Source organism: Octopus sinensis, unplaced genomic scaffold (genome assembly GCF_006345805.1).
Source record: "Octopus sinensis unplaced genomic scaffold, ASM634580v1 Contig15476, whole genome shotgun sequence".
In the NCBI taxonomy this organism is placed as follows: domain Eukaryota; kingdom Metazoa; phylum Mollusca; class Cephalopoda; order Octopoda; family Octopodidae; genus Octopus; species Octopus sinensis.
Genome location: NW_021833746.1, coordinates 30,154 through 45,000, shown reverse-complemented (window position 1 = coordinate 45,000; position 14,847 = coordinate 30,154). Strand labels below are relative to the sequence as shown.

Below are 14,847 nucleotides of genomic sequence, written 5' to 3'. Positions count from 1 at the left end.
TTCCATGCTAGCATGGGTTGGACGGTTCAACTGGGGTCTGTGAAGCTGGAAGGCTTCATCAGGCCCAGTCAGATGTAAGTCATTAAATATGTCTGTGTATGTATAAGTGTCTGTGAGTGAGTGAGTGTGTGTATGTGTGTGTGTTGTGCTTTTCAAACTTTTTTGCTGGAGCGGAACCCCAAGAAAACATTCCACTGGCTCAAGGAACCCCTACTCTTTTACTCTTTTACTTGTTTCAGTCAGTTGACTGCGGCCATGCTGGAGCACCGTCTTTAATCGAGCAACTCGACCCCGGGACTTATTCTTTTTGTAAGCCCAGTACTTATTCTATCGGTCTCTTTTGCCGAAACGCTAAGTAACGGGGACATAAACACACCAGCATCGGTTGTCAAGCAATGTTAGGGGGACAAACACACTCACACAAACACACACACGCATATATATATACACACGCATTATATATATATATATACATATATACGACGGGCTTCTTTCAGTTTCCGTCTACCAATTTCACTCACAAGGCTTTGGTCGGCCCGAGGCTATAGTAGAAGACACTTGCCCAAGGTGCCACGCAGTGAGACTGAACCCGGAACCATGTGGTTGGTAAACAAGCTGCTTACCACACAGCCACTCCTGCGCCTAATTTAATAGTCTTATGCACACATATCTGCACAGGAGAATTAAAAATTACTGCCGATTTTAGCAGTTTTGTAACTTCTTGCGGAACCCCTGGACTGTACTGGCGGAACCCTAAGGTTCCGCGGAACCTTAGGGTTCCGCGAACCTTAGGGTTCCGCGGAACCCTGGTTGAAAACCACTGAGCTAGACATATGGTTCTAGTACAGCAAGAGTTAGGGAGATTTTGTGGCATTAATTGATTTATCACCACCAACTAGATAGAATACAGTTAACAACTGCCAAAGGATTTAATTCTAAATGGTTGAGGGCTACAAGCAGCATAAAATATTCTAAATATAAACAACTACATCTCTCCTATATCTTGATCCCAACTATTTTCCTCTGCTACTCTCTAAATTATAATAGGCTTAATAAGATATGCAATATTTTCTAAACTCATTCTGACACAAATCTTGATGGCTGTGTCGTAAGTAGCTTGCTAACCAACCACATGGTTCCGGGTTCAGTCCCACTGCATGGCATCTTGGGCAAGTGTCTTCTGCTATAGCCCCGGGCTGACAATGCCTGTGAGTGGAGTGGATTTGGTAGACGGAAACTGAAAGAAGCCTGTCGTATATATGATATATATATATAAGTGTGTGTATATGTTGTGTGTGTCTGTGTTTGTCCCCCCAGCTTTGCTTGACAACCGATGCTGTGTGTTTACGTCCCCGTCACTTAGCGGTTCAGCAAAAGAGACTGATAGAATAAGTACTGGGCTTACAAAGAATAAGTCCCGGGGTCGATTTGCTCGACTAAAGGCGGTGCTCCAGCATGGCCACAGTCAAATGACTGAAACAAGTAAAAGAGTAAAGAGTAAAGAGTATATAAAAGTGAGGTTATGTGTTGTCTGTCTCCTACGATTTAGATTTCTAACTACTCCCACATTTTGCGGTGCAGTTTAACCAAAACCGGGTATCTTATAATCGTGATTCATATCGAGTCCTTCTGGGTATTAGCGTGCGTCTACGATGAGTCTACGATTTAAAAAAAAATTTACCATCATTTTTTTCCATTTTTTCGCTATTATATAAAAATGTCTACGATGAGTCAACGATTTTAAAAAAAATTTACCATCATTTTTTTCCATTTTAATGCATTTATTCGCTATTATATAAGGGAAGTAACTCTCTAAAAACGTCTACGATGAGTCAACGATTTAAAAAAAAATTTACCATCATTTTTTTCCATTTTAATGCATTTTTTCGCTATTATATAGGGGAAGTAACTCTCTAAAAATGTCTACGATGAGTCAACGATTCAAAAAAAAATTTACCATCATTTTTTTTTCCATTTTTAATGCATTTTTTGCTATTTTTTGGCTATAACTCTCTAAAAATGCTTATATAGTTATTTCCCTTACAAACCCGAGCAACGCCGGGCGATACTGCTAGTATATACATAAAACTAAGGAAACAATGTAATTATTTTGGTCTCTATTACTGATGTAAATTTACTAAAAATGGTTTCTCCTTTGTGATTGAAATCTATATGGTCATCTGCTTCTGAAGAGAGTGGTTTCTTTCAAAATGATGTAATGCCTTCATTGATTAATTGAATGGAGCCACTTGAAACGGCCGCAATGTATTGACACCTGTACATACGATATCAAACTATCAAGGTACCTCAATTAAGTACTTAATTCAACTTAATCGTAATTATATATTACACACTCACACACACACACACATTTGAAAGTAGCAAACCCAAACATTCACAAACTCAAACACACACACACACACACACTTCATCTGGAGATTTAAAAAGTAAAATTTTTGGACTGCAGTGTTTTATGATAAATAATGGAGTGTCAAATCCTGCTGGTCTGAAAGTAAAAGTTGTGATCTGTGCACAGCAGAGAAGAGTCCTTAAAACCCTAAACAAGGTTTCTGTGTAAATGCCAGATCAGAGATATTAAGGAAATGCAGACTGTTTGAAAAATACTTGTTATGCAATTGAAAGACACTACCTTCAGTTGGCTACAATTGCATGTAATATATAGTGGGTATGCATAAACGGACAAAATATAATACATATACCAGGTGCGTATATAAGTCACACACCTTATTTAGTGTTGAACCACAGTACAAAATATCTTTGCTACGTTGCATCTCAACTTTTTAACGTTAAAACTGAGAATGAACTAGTGCAACATATAGACGAGTAAGCAAAATATAAGTATAGGCGCAAGAGTGAGTGTGTGGTAAGTAGCTTGTTTACCAACCACATGGTCCTGGGTTCAGTCCCACTACGTGGCACCTTGGGCAAGTGTCTTCTACTATAGCCTTGGGCCGACCAAAGCCTTGTGAGTGGATTTGGTAGACGGAAACTGAAAGAAGCCCATCGTATATATATATATATATATGCATGTGTGTTTGTGTGTCTGTGTTTGTTCCCCTAGCATTGCATGACAACCGATGCTGGTGTGTTTATGTCCCCGTTACCTAGCGGTTCGGCAAAAGAGACCGATAGAATAAGTACTGGGCTTACAAAAGAATAAGTCCCGGGGTCGAGTTGCTTGATTAAAGGCGGTGCTCCAGCATGGCTGCAGTCAAATGACTGAAACAAGTAAAAGAGTAAGAGTATGTAAATGTGTGTATACACACATGCATACACGAGTGTATATGTGTGTGTGAAACTATACAGAGTCTTGTAGATAAACTGAGACCAATTTTAAGCAGTGGGTTTCAAACTTCATTTTCTGACGAAACTTTGCTTGCTTGAAAATCTAATCCCCATTTTTATTTTTCAGGTAAATAGCAAACTGATTCAACAACAGAAAGTCAAGAGAATCGTTCTGCCATTGCTGTTTTGGCACCACGTAAAAAGCACCATCCGATTGTGGCCGTTGCCAGCCTCGCCTGGCACCTGTGCCGGTGGCACATAAAAAGCACCCACTACACTCTCGGAGTGGTTGGCGTTAGGAAGGGCATCCAGCTGTAAAAACACTGCCAGATCAGACTGGAGCCTGATGCAGCCTTCTGGCTTCCCAGATCCCCGGTCGAACCGTCCAACCCATGCTAGCATGGAGAACGGACATTAAACGATGATGATGATGGGCACACTTCATTGAGTCTGGCTTGAAGATCGGCACAGAGGAGTATCTGGACATCCTGAAGAACTCTCTCTTACCTTGGATAGACCAAAAGTTTGGGCTTGACAACGTGTGCTTATCAAGAATTGCTGCACCATTCCACAGTACCATTCCTCAGACTTCTCATATAATGTGTGTATATATATATATATATATATATATAGGTGTAGGACTGCCTGTGTGGTAAGTAGCTTGTTTACCAACCACATGGTTCCGGGTTCAGTCCCACTGCATGGCACCTTGGGCAAGTGTCTTCTACTATAGCCTCGGGCCGACCAAAGCCTTGTGAGTGGATTTGGTAGATGGAAACTGAAAGAAGCCCGTCGTATATATGTATATATATGCATGTGTGTGTTTGTGTTTGTTCCCCTAGCATTGCTTGACAACCGATGCTGGTGTGTTTATGTCCCCGTTACTTAGCGGTTTGGCAAAAGAGACCGATAGAATAAGTACTGGGCTTACAAAAGAATAAGTCTTTGGTGTGCCTGAGGCAATAGTAAGAGACACTTGCCCTAGGTGCCATGCATCAGTACTGAACCTGGAACCATGTCATTGGAAAGCAAGCTCCCTACCACACAATTCGGGGTCAAATTGCTCGATTAAAGGCGGTGCTCCAGCATGGCCGCAGTCAATTGACTGAAACAAGTAAAAGAGTAAAGAGCACCATTTTTTTTTGTGAGGGCCAGCATCTGGCCCGGCAGTAACCCAGACCTCAACCTTCTCGATTACTTTTTACGGGGCATACACCAAGCAAGGGCCAATGCTTCACCACACTCGAGTGTCAACAGCTTGAAGATCTGCATCATGCGTGCAACATGCAAAATCAAAACGGTGGAGGCTGCAGCAGCAGCACAAAAATTTCATTCTCGTGTGGAGGCAGAAATTTCCCAAAAGGGCAGCCATACTGCGTGATAACTGTTTTTGTTGTAATAAATGTTACAGTAAAATAATATCTGTGTCTATTACTGCTATCTTAGTATTTATAAATTGCTTTATTGTATCGTAAAAATTGTCTCAGTTTCTTTGCAAAACCCTGAATGTATGTATGTATATATATATATATATATATATATATTATATTATATATATATAATTATTGAGGGAATATTAATCCAACTTACAGGGAAAAAAATTCAATTTAGAAATACTAAATCAAATTTCACACAATTAATATATATATATATATATGTATTAGAAGAAATGAGGTATTCAGAAGATCGGATGGTTTATATTTACAGATATTTATTTATATATTACAAACTTAGTTTGATTTGAAAACCCCACTAGAATGGGAGAAAGCACTAATGAACTAAGTGATATGATATATATATAAAAAATGTAATATATAAATAAATATCTGTAAATATAAACCATCTGATCTTCTGAGTACCTCATTTCTTCTAATATATAATACCTGTACATCATCTCCAAACCTTCCAATATATATATATATATATATATATATAATTAGACAAAAACCCACCTTATATCAATTCAAAATGAACAATTAAATTACACCATCTAGAAAATTACATATAATAGAAATATTAAAATCAAAATAACAATAAAATACCAATGATTAAGTAAATTGCAAAAAAAAAATAATAATAAAAAATTATATACGTTTTTATTATTTTTTTGCAATTTACTTAATCATTTTTTATTTTAATTTTAATATTTCTATTATATTTTGAATTGATAAAAGGTGGGGTTTTTTCTTGTGCATGTGTGTGTGTGTGTGGTGTGTGTGTGTGTGCATGAATGTGTATTTATAAAACAATATAAGCGAACTTATCACATGTGCCGTTTCTATAGTTCAGTCTTCAGATCCTGTTTATTTCCATATGAAAAATGTAAGAAATGGTTTTAAAAAAAATCTTCCCAAGCGGTCACTTAGATCAAGGTAAATAACTCATCCTCGAGCGCTTGTGAGTTACTTCCCCGTTAATTTTGACATTAAATCGTTGGCGTAAGTTATAACATAGATTGTTGTTAATTTGGGGGCTGGGGAGGGGAATAACTGAAATTAAATGTAATAAAGGGAGACTAACCGTCATTGGTGGGAAAGGAGAAATTGAGTGTAGGCCAGAAAAGTGAAAATAAAAATGAAGGTGAGTGATAGAAGGAGGAAACTAGAAGATTGGATAATTTCCAAAGAAGGAAAATCAAAACAAATCAAAATAGATGAACATCAATGGAATTTGTATCTTTGTGGTACCAGTGCCGGTGGTACCAGTGCCGGTGGCACACAAGAAAACCAACCGAATGTGGCCGTAGCCAGTACCGCATCGACTGGCCTCCGTGCTGTGGGCACGTAACAAACACCATCCGATCGTGGCCGTTTGCCAGCCTCGTCTGGCACCTGTGTCGGTGGCACATAAATAACACCATCCGAGCGTGGCCGTCTGCCAGCCTCGTCTGGCACCTGTGTCGGTGGCACATAAAATCACCCACTACACTCTCGGAGTGGTTGGCGTTAGGAAGGGCATCCAGCTGTAGAAACACTGCCAGATCTGACTGGCCTGGTGCAGCCTTCCGGCTTCGCAGTCCCCAGTTGAACCGTCCAACCCATGCTAGCATGGAAAGCGGACGTTAAATGATGATGATGATGATGATGATGAAATAACCAATCACAACATCTTTTCCAGAAATTGTAATGAGACACGTAAGTGAGAAACCTTGTCTTATGAAATGCGATTGTAGTCAACTGAAGGTAGTCTTTCAATTGCATAACAAGTATTTTTCAAACGGTCTGCATTTCCTTAGTATCTCTGATCTGGCATTTACACAGAAACCTTGTTTAGGGTTTTAAGGACTCTTCTCTGCTGTGCACAGATCACAACTTTTACTTTCAGACCAGCAGGATTTGACACTCCATGATTTGTCATAAAACACTGCAGTCCAAAAATTTTACTTTTTAAATCTCCTGATGAAGTGAGTGTGTTTTGTAATGTCCTTCATATCTTGTGTGTTTAAAGGGGTCATATGATTTTATAGGGTTTTTTTAATTTCCCTCATTCTTTCTTTTTTTTTACTAGCTGATTCTAGAAGGAGCAGGGACAGTGGTATTCACAGATCCCCTAAAAAAATTGAGATTGATGCCATCAACTGGGGCATGTCAACACCTGCAGAGTTGGGGACGGGGGGGGGTGGTATTTTGGTGAGTTCAAATTCTACTAAGGTTAACTTTGCCTTTCATCCTTGGTATAATCGATTCATCTCCCCACAAAATTTCAAGCCTTGTTCCTACTGTAGAAAGGTTTATTATGTTCAAAAACCACTGGGGTCATCCATTCAGGACTAATAAAATGAAGTACCAGTCATCTATTGGGAACAGTGTAATCAACTTATCCCACCCAATTCTCCTCAAAATTGCTGGCCTTGGGCCAAAATTAGGATCTTCCTCTTCAACTTCAAAACCATTTACAATATTTCTGTTGGGATTTTCATGGGGTTTTTTTTTGTCTCCCCTCCATGCCCCCCACAACTTTAATATCACATTTATGAGGGTAAGTTTATTTGCTTTGAAAGAAGCAGAAGTTTGATACAGAAACAATATTTTAACAACGATGCCGATGCCGATGCTGATGTCGTGGCCAATGCCAGCGCCGCCTTGGCTGGCTTCTGTGCCGGTGGCACGTAAAAAGCACCAACCGATCGTGGCCGTTGCCAGACCCCCCTGGCACCTGTGCAGGTGGCACGTAAAAAGCACCCACTACACTCACGGAGTGGTTGGCGTTAGGAAGGGCATCCAGCTGTAGAAACACTGCCAGATCAGACTGGGCCGATGCAGCCTTCTGGCTTCCCAGAGCCCGGTCGAACCGTCCAACCCATGCTAGCATGGAAAGCGGACGTTAAACGATGATGATGATGATGAAGTCTCCCTTTATTTAATAGCATGTAAAGATAAATAGGGGCCTGAATACTGAGATTATAAACAAAAAAAGGGACCCAGTGATAGGCCATAAGTTAGTCATAATGCTTTACAAACAATGTGTGTATGTGTGTGTGCAGGTGTGTGTGCGTGTGTGTGTGTTAGTACATTTATGTATGTGCATATTAATAATTTTAAGTGTATGTGTGTCTGTGTGTCTGTGTATGTATGTGTCTGTGTGTGTGTGTATGTGTGTGTATGCATGCTTGTGTTGTGTGTGTGTGTGTGTTAATACATTTATGTATGTGCATACTAATGATTTTAAGAAGGTGCATGTGTGTGTATGTGTGTGTTGTGTGTGTGCATGTATGTGTGTGTATGTGTATGTGTGTACCTGTGTTGTGTGTGTATGCATGCTTGTGTTGTGTGTGTGTGTGTGTTAATACTTCTATGTATGTGCATACTAATGATTTTAAGAAGGTGTGTGTGTGTATGTGTGTGTCGTGTGTATGCATGCTTCTGTTGTGTGTGTGTGTGTGTGCATGTGTGTGTGTGTGTGTGTGTTAATGTTTTTGTGCATGTGCATATTAATGATTATAAGAGTGTGTGTCTGTGTATGCCTCTGTGGGCATGAATACCTGTGTGTGTGTGCATGCCTATGTGTGCATACGCATTTGAGTGTGCCCGAGCGTGCCCGTCCGTACAAGTGCAGATATGGACAAAGGGTGAGGTAGGTGTGGTGGGGAATGGGGATACAAAGCAGATGCTGTGGGAGAAGGAAACCCCAAAAAGCATAAAAACCAACCTCATAAACATAAGAAAAACCAAAAAAAAAAAAAAAAGTGAGAAGACTAAGGTGGTGGGTTGAGCAGGTAAACAAATTTTGAATGATGAACGGAAAATATCGAAATGAAACAGCGAAGAGGTGGGCATGGTGGGAAGAGGAGGAGGAAGAGGAAGATGTATTTTAGGGAGAATAAATAAAAAGCGAAATATGTAAAAGAATGAATAAACAAATAAATGGATAAATGGTAAAAGAAAAAACAACAAAAAACAATAGGCAAAAACATACAAACGAAACAATTGCAATCAGGGAAAATTAATTGGTATAAACAAATGAATAAAAACAATAAAAGCAAAAAAAAAATAAGCCTCATTCTTGGACAACGGAAAAACTGTATTCACAAACTCAAAAGAAGAAGAAGAAAAATTATATGCAGCGAAATATGCAAATGATATGCAAAAATAGAAGAGGAAGGAGAAGAAGAAGAAGAAGAAGGAGGAGAAGGAGAAGAAGAAGAAGGAGGAGTAGGAGAAGAAGAAGAAGAAGAAGAAGAAGTGTAGGAGGAAGAAGAAAAAGAAGGAGAAGAAGAAGACGAAGGAGAGGAAGGAGAAGAAGGAGGAGGAGGAGGAGGAGGAGGAGAGAAGAAGAGAAGAAGAAGAAGAAGAAAAAGAAGAAGAAGAAGAAGAAGAAGTCTGTCAATGCCAACATCGTTTCCTTTTTTTTTCTTTTTTCTTTCCTCTGTTATATTTTAATTGGTGTAATCCCTGGCTGTCATCAGGTGGTCTGTTGTCATAAGTGCACACAAGTTCTTTAGGCTGAGTTTGAACTCAGAACCTTTAATTTCAATGTTAGCTTTCAGCACAGCCATATTTCTAATAAAATGTATGCTCTAAATTTTGTTTCTAATTAATTTTGGAGATAAATTAAGAATTTAGTAGGATCTAATAAAATAACTATTTAAAAAAAAATATGCTGTGTAGAACCTGATTAGGACAGTATATAATATATACATGGGTAAGAATTTCACATATAGTTTATAATTTAATTGTACTCGACAGCTGTTTCATTAGCATCAAACATAGTTATATAATGATGCTTAATCCCTATGAAATAGCTGTAGAGCACAGTTACGAACTGTGTGTAAATTTATATTTTTCTGCTTTTAATTTTAAATATGTTACTCTCAATGGATAGCTTTTAGCCATTTTGTATATTTATATAAATTTAAAATACTAAGGACGAAAATTTGAATGTTAATTTGATTAATATTAATTTAAAACCAGTGGTCTAGCATATTTAAAAATCTGAAGTTTCAGAAAGAAATTATATTACATACATATAAGAGAGATGACTTGTAAGTGGACATCCATTATGCTAGAAGAAGATCCGCAACGGTCTTACCACTAAGAAAGGAATGTTCTCAAGAAAAATTTAGCAAATGCCAGAACGTAACTGACCTCACCTGAGCTGGTGCCAAATAAAAAGCATCCAGTCTACAATGTAAAGTGGTTGGCATTTGGAAGGGCATCCAGCTGAGAAAACTATGCCAAAACTGACCTCACCTGAGCTGGTGCCAAATAAAAAGCATCCAGTCTACAATGTAAAGTGGTTGGCATTTGGAAGGGCATCTAGCTATAAAAACTGTGCCAAAACTAACCTCACCTGAGCTGGTGCCAAATAAAAAGCATCCAGTCTACACTGTAAAGTGGTTGGCATTTGGAAGGGCATCTAGCTATAAAAACTGTGCCAAAACTAACCTCACCTGAGCTGGTGCCAAATAAAAAGCATCCAGTCTACACTGTAAAGTGGTTGGCATTTGGAAGGGCATCTAGCTATAAAAACTGTGCCAAAACTAACCTCACCTGAGCTGGTGCCAAATAAAAAGCATCCAGTCTACAATGTAAAGTGGTTGGCATTTGGAAGGGCATCCAGCTGAGAAAACTATGCCAAAACTGACCTCACCTGAGCTGGTGCCAAATAAAAAGCATCCAGTCTACAATGTAAAGTGGTTGGCATTTGGAAGGGCATCCAGCTATAAAAACTGTGCCAAAACTAACCTCACCTGAGCTGGTGCCAAATAAAAAGCATCCAGTCTACAATGTAAAGTGGTTGGCATTTGGAAGGGCATCCAGCTGAGAAAACTATGCCAAAACTGACCTCACCTGAGCTGGTGCCAAATAAAAAGCATCCAGTCTACAATGTAAAGTGGTTGGCATTTGGAAGGGCATCCAGCTATAAAAACTGTGCCAAAACTAACCTCACCTGAGCTGGTGCCACATAAAAAGCATTCAGTCCACTCTACAGGGTGGTTGGTGTCAGGGAGGGCATCCAGTCGTAAAAACCGTGTCAAAACAGACAGAAGTCTGGTGCAGTCTTCTGCCAGGCCAACCCCTCTCAAACCATGTCAGCATGGAAGGCGGATGTTAACTCTTTAGTGTTTGCATTATTCTGCCAAAATTAATGCTTTTTTTATCCACATTGTTTTGAACTAATCAGGCATTAATCTTGTAGCTATGAGATTTTGATGAGGTAGCTGTAAATTTTTAAAACGACATTGTAGGGTTGTTGTGAGAGACCAGATCTGGCCAGTTTGAACATAAAACAGGCAGAATACTTTTGGCCGGATATGGCCGGTTTAAATGCTAAAGGGTTAAACAATGATGATGATGATGATTATGATGTGAGTCACAGGTGGATGAGCATTGAAAGGCATTGGCTGATGTATGTAAAGGAAGATAACCATGGTGGTACGGCTGCTTGTACTCTACATTCCATGAGACTTATGTAAAAGTTGAAGTACAAGATAATCATTGGAGTACCACCTTGTCCATCGTACGAGTCACCACAGTATGCTGCGTAACCATTCAAACATCATCATCATCATCTTTCCAATTCCTGCTATGTTTCACATAGAATTTTGGGGTCCTCCAAAGTCGTCTTGGTGAGTAAGTCAACCTACCTTTTTTGGTCATAAATTTTGGCCTGAAAACTTTGACTTGTATACCAGAAAATATAGTAGATTGCTTGTTTTGATACTAAATCAAGCTTAGATGTTAAGGCAGGTGAGTAGATGCTAAGGTGAGTTTAGAGTGTTATGGCAAATTTAATGTTAGGGGAGGTTTTAGATTGTTATGGCAAGTTTAGAGTGCTATGGTGAATTTAGAGTGTTAGGGCCAAGTTTAAAGTATTATGGCAAATTTAGCATTTTGAATTTACAGTGATAAGCTGGCTTTAGATGTTAACCCTTTCGTTACTGTATTTATTTTGAAATGCTCTGTGTTCCTTTCAATTAATTTTAAATATAACAAAGAATTTAGTAAAATAACTTAGTTATCATTAAGCTGGTGTTAGGAACATAAATTGTGACTAAGGTTTGGTGGAAGATTTTAATTCGGAACTTATGAAAACAAGACATTTGTACTCAGAGCCAGAGCCGGTTTCAGCCGGGTTGGTAATGAAAGGATTAAACTGGATTTATATGTTAAGATTAGGTTTTTTATATGTTAAGATTAGGTTTAAAGGTCAAGGCTATAGTTAGAGATTAAGGTAATGTTTAGAGGTGATGGCAATGTTAGATGTTAAAAGTGATAGTTAGATGTGTAAAGAAGAGAACAGAGAACAAAGGGCATGCAATGAAAATAGAAAATGAGAGAGAAAAAGTGAGAGAGAGAGAGAGAGAGGAGAGAGAGAGAGAGAGTGAGTGAGTGAGTGAGTGAGAAGAAAAAATGAAAAAGAAAAAAAAGGAAAAAAAAAAAAAGAAAAGAAAATAGAAGAACAAAGCAGAGGTACCTTTTCCCCATCTTTCTGCTTTAGTTTAGAAGCAGGGTATAGATATGTGTCAGGGTGGCCAAATTCCAGATCTAAGGATTCAAGGGAGCAATCACCGAAGTGTTTGTCAATTTGATCTTTTAAAGCAGTCACGGGAGACCCCTTCACCTGACAGTTCTCAAAGCATTGTTGGATAGCGCTAACAGACAAGGAGTGGGAGTTGCTCACCCCAGGAGGTACAGAGTTACGCTGCTGGCCGTGGAGGCTGTGATCGGTGCTGTTGTGTGGCTGTGGCCTCAGGTGGGCGGGACTAGAGGATGGCTTGATAAGGGCAGGTGGCGGCGAGCCGCGGTCAGAGGTCAGCGATAGGAGTTCCGTAACTGGTGACCGGTGTTTCACACGTTCCGTCGTCTGCCTTCCCTGTTGGAATGGAGGAGGAGGAGGAGAATAATGATAATAATAAAAATAAAGATAATAATAATAATAATAATGATAATAATAATGATAAAGATAATAATAATGATAATAATGATAATAATAATGATAATAATGATAAAGATAATAATAATGATAAAGATAATAATAATAATGATAATGATGATAATGATAATGATAATAATAATAATGATAATGACAATAATAATAATGATAATAATAATAATAATAATAATGATAATAGTGATAATGATAATAATGATAAAGATAATAATAATGATAATAATAATAATAATAATAATGATAATGATAATGATAATGATAATAATAATAATAATGATAATGATAATAATAATAATGATAATGATAATAATAATAAGGATAATGATAATAATAATAACAATAATGATAATGATAATAATAATAATAATAATAATCATCATAATCATAATAATAATAATAATAATAATAATAAGGAAGTGTTATCATGTACATTGTTTTGTCTTGGTATAAAAGATGGGCTACAGCAAATATTCTGTTCAATACCTATTTCTTTATTACCCACAAGGGGCTGAACATAGAGGGGACAAACATGGACAGACATAGGTATTAAGTCGATTATATCGACCCCAGTGCTTAACTGGTACTTAATTTATCGACCCCGAAAGGATGAAAGGCAAAGTTGACCTCGGCGGAATTTGAACTCACAGCGTAACGGCAGACGAAATACCGCTAAGCATTTCGCCCGGCATGCTAACGATTCTGCTAGCTCGCTTGTCAGTTGTTTGACCATAACCAGTTGAGCATGTCTCTTAGTGGCTGACAATATGTGCATCTCTGATCACAAGCAGAATTAGTGGGGGGAGCATCATAGCCATGTGTTGAAAGGAATTCTTTGGGGTTTGAATAATTCACCTCCGAAAGCATGGGTGTTTCGTTCAACATCCTTAAACAATCCTTATTCAAGGACCTTTTGAGCAGGATGGACTACTCGACCAGAAGAAAATTCTAACTGGGCCCCACCTGCAAGGTCATGTGACATTTATCTTGATAAGAGATAACTATGTCGCGCACATATAGTTGTGATGCATGTGCCTAGTGTACCCTTATCAGACGGGTATATAGGGCTTCGTATATTTTACCCCAGTGTCACTTTGATGGCATGCACCGCTCTCTCCCTCGATGACGACAATAATAATAATAATAATAATAATAATAATAATAATAATAATAGACAGTGGCTCTCATGGCTCCTGATCTTAACTGATTGGAAGTGTTATCATGTCGTAGTTTATTGGTATAAAAAAGATGGGCTACAGCAAATATTCTGCTCAATACCACAGATTTGCTTGTCAGTTGTTTGACCTTAAACAGTTGAGCATGTCCCTTAGTGGCCGACGATATGTGCATCTCTGATCACGAGCAGAAGTAGTGGGGGAGCATCATAGCCATGTGTTGAGAGGGATTCTTTGGGGTTTGAATAATTCACCTCCAAAAGCATGAGTGTTTCATTCAAAACTAACATCATAAACTTCATCTATGCCATTTACCTTTTGAGTCCCCAGCCCCCACATGCCAAAATTAAGTCCACTGAGCCAAGGGCCGTACTTACCCAAAGCCAGCTCCGCAGTGTGGCAGTGCTTGAATGCTGCTGCTGTTGCTGCTGGTGATGTTGTTGTGCAAGTTCCTTCTCTCTCTCCTGCGCTGTTTCTTCGCTCAGTTGTCGTCTCATCTCCATCCTCTGTATGGCCTTCTCTGAGAACGGGGTTGGAGTGGCAATCTCGTTGAGCTTCTGCTGGAGGTCCCTCTCTGCCTGCTCCTGGTCCTCAGCAAACTTGGCCTTCTGTTCCTGGATCTGGCGCTCGATCAGCTCATTGAATGTTGGCTGCCGTTGACGTTGCTGTGCGTAGGCCATCTTGAAAGCATTCCCGATGATAGTGTTAAGTTCTTCAGCCTGGCAACGACAGGGAGCGAGAAGTGAAGAAATAAATAGGTAATAGAATACATATATGCATGCATGCAGATATATAAGTACATACCCACACCTATTTCTTTATTACCCACAAGGGGCTAAACACAGAAGGGACAATCAAGGACAGACATAGGTATTAAGTCAATTATATCGATCCCACTGAGTAACAGGTACTTATTTAATCGACCCCGAAAGGATGAAAGGCAAAGTCGACCTTAGCGGAATTTGAACTCAGAACG

The 14,847-nt window shown here is 38.9% G+C and overlaps 1 protein-coding gene across 1 annotated transcript in view; it reads right to left on the bottom strand.

Moving 5' to 3' along the window:
* The window catches only part of LOC115230407, a 44,176-nt gene that overhangs the window by 8,084 nt on the left and 21,245 nt on the right, over positions 1-14,847 (bottom strand). The window contains exons 4-5 of the mRNA XM_029800604.2: positions 14,249-14,590; positions 12,223-12,621 (exon numbers count right to left, since the gene is read on the bottom strand). Coding sequence (XP_029656464.2) covers positions 12,223-12,621; positions 14,249-14,590 — 741 coding nt within the window. The remainder of the gene's footprint in view (positions 1-12,222; positions 12,622-14,248; positions 14,591-14,847) is intronic.